Source organism: Trachemys scripta, chromosome 1 (genome assembly GCF_013100865.1).
Source record: "Trachemys scripta elegans isolate TJP31775 chromosome 1, CAS_Tse_1.0, whole genome shotgun sequence".
Taxonomy (NCBI): domain Eukaryota; kingdom Metazoa; phylum Chordata; order Testudines; family Emydidae; genus Trachemys; species Trachemys scripta.
In genome coordinates, this window is record NC_048298.1 from 301,536,597 (window position 1) to 301,542,975 (window position 6,379).

General features: G+C 41.0%; 1 protein-coding gene across 1 annotated transcript in view; it reads left to right on the top strand.

The window, feature by feature from the left end:
• The window catches only part of FLT1 (fms related receptor tyrosine kinase 1), a 145,557-nt gene extending 139,387 nt beyond the window's left edge, over nucleotides 1-6,170 (top strand). The window contains exon 30 of the mRNA XM_034758694.1: nucleotides 4,023-6,170. Within this exon, the coding sequence (XP_034614585.1) occupies nucleotides 4,023-4,224 (202 nt within the window). The 3' untranslated portion in view covers nucleotides 4,225-6,170. The remainder of the gene's footprint in view (nucleotides 1-4,022) is intronic.
• Nucleotides 6,171-6,379: the final 209 nt, after the last annotated feature.

Genomic DNA, 6,379 nt, shown 5'->3' on the forward strand with positions numbered 1-6,379 from the left:
TTGCTGAGAATGACTTGCTGTTGGTCCTGGAAGTTCTCAGGAGACACCAAATGCACCCAGCAGATATTCATCTAACAATGCTTGTTTTTGCCCTTCTCTTACATGAATCAGCTTAAGCATAACCCATTTAAGAGCCATAGGCTCAGGATGCTCAAGTGGCAACTTTACAATAGATGGATGTGAGGGCCTCATTTCTCTTCCTGCTTTTAAGCATTTTAATATATTGGCCACCTTCCTCTGCCTAATTCCTGACAGCTGCCTGAGAGGAGAACAAGGGCTGTCTATTAAATGTACTGTACTAACATGACCTAGCTCTAGACGAGGAATGTTTATTTTCTCAGTTATGGTCGGTGGTTCCTCAGTTCCAGGGCCGTTATGAGACTGAAAGTCTCAGACCAGTTTCAATTCCCAGGTTAAGGCCAGCTCACAGTATGGAGGCTGCCCTGACCTGAATGATCATTCATCTTGTGCTGGCAATAAGTTACAGCCATCATGACATCTTGATTGTGCTCAACTAGTCACACTGAAGCCTGTGGCATATGGTATGGGGGATCTGAGCAACTGCAGATGATAAAGTTCTTGATCAAGATCTAAAATGATTTGTTTATAGGAAAATTTCAGTGATTAGCTATATTACTTTCGCTGAATGTGTGTGTGTGTGTGTGTGTGTGTGTGTGTGTACATACACACAGAGAATACTGATGATGTAGTGGAAAGGTTCTATTGGCAAGAATTAGAAATGGAAGAATCACTTATGAATGCTAAAGCCAAGGGCTATGCAGGTCATCCTAATAAAGTGGCCATAAAATCTTGATAACTGAACCAATCCCTCATATGTTCTGCCCATGGACGTGTGTTACAGATTTTTTAAAAAAAATTTAAAGCACTCATTTTGAGACGATTTCTTGTACCCTTTCAATTGAAAAGCCATGTATAACAATACATATGGACTGTGCAGGGCTCATAGAACAAAATGGCTCTAAAAATGACCTAAAATAGCTTTTCTTTAAACAAACATGCCATTTTTAAAATCTGATATCTTGTGATATCCAGGGCAGCAGCAAGTGCTACTTGTCTCTGTGAAGCTTAGAAATCTCCCTTCTTTAATGGCATAAAGCTCTTGTTTCTAAGACTATGATTGGTGCAAGGCTGCGTATTGTTCTTCAGGACAGTATCATTTTGCAAAAAAGTTACAGTTGTGGAAGAGAAGGGAATGTCTTGGTGGCAAATTGACTTTTTAGAAATGGTGGCTGTTAGGAGAATGTGAGAATAAGTCCTAAAGGGAGCTAGATTAGTTAGCAGAGAACAGGTGAGGTGGTCAAAACTGTATGATAAAAGCAATTTGTAACAGTGTTATGCTGGAAGATGTTTGTAGCTGCCATCAAGCGGGTCTTCAATATATAAACAATCACAGACCTGATTAAAGCTGCTGGATGTGCTAAACCCCCTTTCCTTCAGGCTAAATGGAAGAAACAATTAAACACTGCTTTATGTAGTGATAGCTGGAAACAATAGGAAGTTACTGCCCAAGGCACTGGGCCACATGGTGAAGCCTGAGCAGGGCAAGCCATGTGATCTGAGGGGTTTCCCTAGGACTGGTGGTAAACACAGGAGCTAGGGAATTGGTTGCAGGGTGGGCTTGAGAGGCAAAAAATGGGGGAAAAGCTAGCAGACAGCAAGAAGCTAGAGAAATGGGCAAAAGCAGGGGTAGGCAACCTGCGGCACGCGAACTGATTTTCAGTGGCATTCACACTGCCCAGGTCCTGGCCACCAGTCCAGGGGGCTCTGCATTTTAATTTAATTTTAAATGAAGCTTCTTAAACATTTTGAAACCTTATTTACTTTACATACAACAATAGTTTAGTTATATATTATAGACTTATAGAAAGAGACCTTCTAAAAGGGTTAAAATATATTACTGGCACACCAAACCATAAATTGGAGTGACTAAATGAAGACTCGGCACACCACTTCTGAAAGGTTGCTCACCCCTGGTCAAAAGCATGGCCCTGAGAAGAAGCAGAGAGCCAGAGCTCCATGGAGATGGAGGGGGCAGACTCAGAGATAAATAGCAGGTACTTTCCTTGCTTGCTGTTTCCTACTGCCTTCAGGAAATAGGACTTTGTGTACAGTCTTTGTAAATAAATAGGATTGCATCAAAGGAATATTTGATTCCATCATCAATTTCTCCTCCTAATAGCTACAACTCTGCAAGGCCTCAAATATTGGCTAACCACTCAGGTCAAAAGGAGAAACTATAGTGTCCTACTGTACTGGTCAGATGTGTGCTGAATGTCTTGGACTCATAAGTGCTGTAACAGAAAGAAAAAAATAGAGTCCACTAGAGATATAGAAAAATAAATTCTTTTGATTTAAGACTTCCAAGGATACATGGTCATTTAGATCACAAGACTCCACTACCAGCTTCAGAAGAAATAAGTATGCCTTTATAAAGGCCTCCCTAAGAGATTGGAAACCTTCTAACTACAACCTTTTAACTGGAATTCTCTAGCTCTCAAGACTAGAGCAAGCTAAAATTCTAAGCCAGAGAAAGCAGCTCACCTAAAGTAAGTTTCTAAGCTAAAATAAACTTTAAGCCATATTAAACTCCTAAATTGGAATAAACTCCTCAGAGCTAAAACAGAGACCTTTATTGGATTAACCTCCCAAACTAGCATATCCCTCAGAACCAAAACAAGCCCTTCCCTAGGCAAAAACTCAGCATAACCCCCAACTACTCAGGATAGGAACACACTTCCTCTCTAGACTAATCTCCCTGAATGGAGTGAATGCCTCATCTCTGAAGGAAGATTTATAGTTCCTTAGCTCCATCCCCTAACAGGTTCTGGCCAATTAGCCCTCTTCACCTGACTCAAAATGGTGTCTGAGCACCAACAGACAGAATTTTGTAGCTATTCTTTCCCCTGGTAAAAATACTTAGGGCTTTATTGTGTCTAGTAAAGATAATTAGTTGGGAGAGCTTAGTCTTAGCAGGGGTTTGTTCCAGCCCTTAGGGGCTATTTCAGCTGAGGAGTTTAATGTAACTCAGAAATGTATGATAACTTAGAAATTACTAAGGCTTATGGTTTTATGGTAAGTCTTGTAATATTTGATGCTTTTCCTAATTTCCTAGATCATACAGATATGTTGGAATATTTGCTTTCTTTTTTTCTTTTTTTTTCTTTTTTTTTAAGTAAAGAATCCTTATGGTTGTAGGGAGAAAATACTTGAAAATATAACCCTTAAAGGTGTAAAAGCCAGAAAAAGAACTTCCTTTAGAAGTTTAGGGGCATCAGGCAGTAGGGGTTCCATAACACCTGGGGAACATGTTCCTTAGAAAGTATATGTCCTATGACTCAAAATGTAAGAATTTGTAGAATCTAACAGGAACTGTTGCCCCTCAGCTCCCCAAATAAGAAATGTCTTGTGCTACATATAGAGGTTTTGGTGCTTCATTTTTCTTTCAAAGATCTTATTGCCTAAATACAAATTTAAAAGCTTCCTAAAAACTCTAACCAATGCCTGGGGGGTTTCTTCCTTGGGAATCTAGCGTGGTAACTGGGAGGGGGATGTGCGTGACTACTTAGAAACTTATTCTTTTAATTCTTGAAATAACCCTTTTGAGCCCTGACCATTTAAAATAAGGCTACTGGAGGGTAAGGACACAAAATAAGGCAACCATCACCTTCCTGGGGATTGGAGGGATCAGGTGATAGGCTCAGTGTCTTATCACTCTTATGAACGATATCACATCAAATGCAGCCCAAGTTAAGAGTGATCAAATGTTATCCCATGACTACGTGGTGGGCTAAATGCAGAGCTGGGCCCATGTATTTTGATGATGTGCTTGGGAGGCACAAGTTCCCTTGTGTACACAATCCCAGTCAGTCCGTACAACACCTTGCTTGCCATCACCAATGAATGGGGCTGTTTCCTTCCATGCTGTCTCATTCAATTCACTAAAAATAATCTTAGATACTTTTCCCCCTATGCACTGAAAGTGACACTGCTCTGTTTTACAGTCTGAAAGCTGCCAGCAGGAGCAAGGAGTCCGTTCTTTCTGGAATGACCAGGCCGAGTTTCTGCAGTTCCAGCTGTGGCCACCTCAGTGAAGCTAGTTGGAGATTTCCTTATGGTAACATAGTGCTGGAAAAAATGAGAGTGTGCCGTTCTCCTCCTCCTGATTACAATTCATTGGGGTTTTATTCCCCCCCACCTGTTTAAGAAGTTCTGTGCAAAGATTCAGATGCGTATTTTAACCTGAACCAGCTTTTCCTAAACACTGTCAGTTCAAAAGCTTCCACCTGAAACAGCTGCTGTTTATGTGATCTTAAAAGCTTTCTCTCCGCCCGCCCGCCCCCAACCAGGCATTGACTTAAACTCAGATGACCTGCTTTTCTACAGACGGCACAAAGTGTGATGTGTGCATTTAAAATGAAGTAGGGCACCAGTGCTAAGGGTCTAGCTTTCTCAAGTACTGAATCTCTGTAGCTCTCCTAACAGTTAATGGGAGCGACAGGAGCTCTGTACCTTAGATGACTGGTTCCCTAATGTTCATGTAGAAGACCCCACTTCAGTTTCTGGTCCCTTTCAAAGGATGGGAGTCCCATGGAAGCAGCATGCCCTGCCCCACAGCAAGGGTGACCTCCTGCCACTTAACATAATCCGTTCTCAATTCAGATTCAGGAACAGCTTTGAGATCTGAAAACAAGAATACAGTTCCACTCTCCTCAGGCAAAAAGATCAGGGCAGTACAGTACCTTTAATGCTGAGGGAGTCAACAGTGGGCAAGAAACTGGGTGCAAGGCTCATTGGAATCTGGGCCTCATGGACTGAGAGGTCCCAATGCAGTAGTGAGGGGAAAGCAAGTGGGAGAAAACAAGTCTACCTGTGTGGGACTGGGAGTGGGAGAAAGGTTCCACTTCCTGGAGTTCAGGATGTACGGCCTCAGTTTATAGAAGTTTGAGGGAGGATTAATGCCTTGATGAGCATGGCATTCTGGTAGATCAGGACTTAGTTTTAATTCATTCTTAGACCATAAGAGATCTGAAGGCCTCCCTGGACCCAGGAATTTCTACACACACCACAAAATGCAGTTGTCAAGGATACATAGAAATGAAAAATCTGGGACTGAAATAATGAAAATTACAGATTAAATAGAAGCTTTATCAAGCTTGATGGGGCACTAGTTCAAGCAAATCTTCTTGAAGGTTGCACTTTGTCTCCCCAAGAATGTGCACTGGAAATTATTTTAACTAGAGATATTTAAGATGAGTTTTGTCTACACTACCTACTGGATCGTCTGACATATTGTACTGATTGCTGACTGATTCCCATAACTAACAATATACCGGGATGGCCAATAAGCTCTGCATATTGCTAAATTGAACAAATGTTTATTAGATGCCTTGCAAGGGTTCCTAACATGTAACTCACCATATAATCCTTTGGGAGGCTATGGTGACTCTTCTATACATGCACAGTTGACTTTCAAATTTACTTAACAGTATTGGTGTACAGCAGCAAAAGTATTTGTTAGTAAGTTGCATCAGACACTACGTATATTGACTAAGAAGAGAAACAGATGGTCTTAGTTTTAAAAGCTGTAAAGATGCACTATCCCTCTTCATCTTTGTATGCAATATTAATGTAAAAAAGGCCTTCGATAAAGCTTACCCTATTAAAGGTTGGGAGCGGGAGAAAATCCCCTTCCCTCAATTTGAGGAAAAGCAGCCATGTACAGAGCCCTAGAGTGAGCTGTGTGCAGTAGGCTATTGAAGAATGCCTTCAGCTGGCATCCATCCTAACTCAGGGGACCATTAATTCTAACTATGACCCATTTGCTTGGTCTCTTTCTGGTGGAGCAGAATTTATCTTGATCCACACCTATGGGTGATCCACGAAATGTTTCCCCCTTTCAATCCAGCCAAAATAATTATTCAGGGATAGTGCATCTCTAGAGGAGTGTGTGTGCACACTGTACATTTATAAATATGCTTTTTGTGCATAAATATTTAAGAAAACTGGAATATTAAGATTACTTTTATATGAACTTTACTAAAAACATCTTTGGATGTGAACAACTCACCCCTACGTCTTACATTTCTTATCTTTTTATATCAAATGTATTTTATTGCTAAATTCACATAATAAACAAGTTCTGAATTTTGCTTGGTTAATTAACTGAATACATGGGTCAAAGCTTCCTGGAAAAGACATCTCTTACCATTAGGCACAACAATTTAGACATCTCTGTGGAGATAGTGCCCCAGATTTGCTCACAGCTGAGTGGTTTGCTCACAGCTTTGCGACTAGGGCTGCTAACAGGGAGTTTTGCAAGGGAGTTCTCCAGGTGAAGGAACAGCAAATACAGGACCCT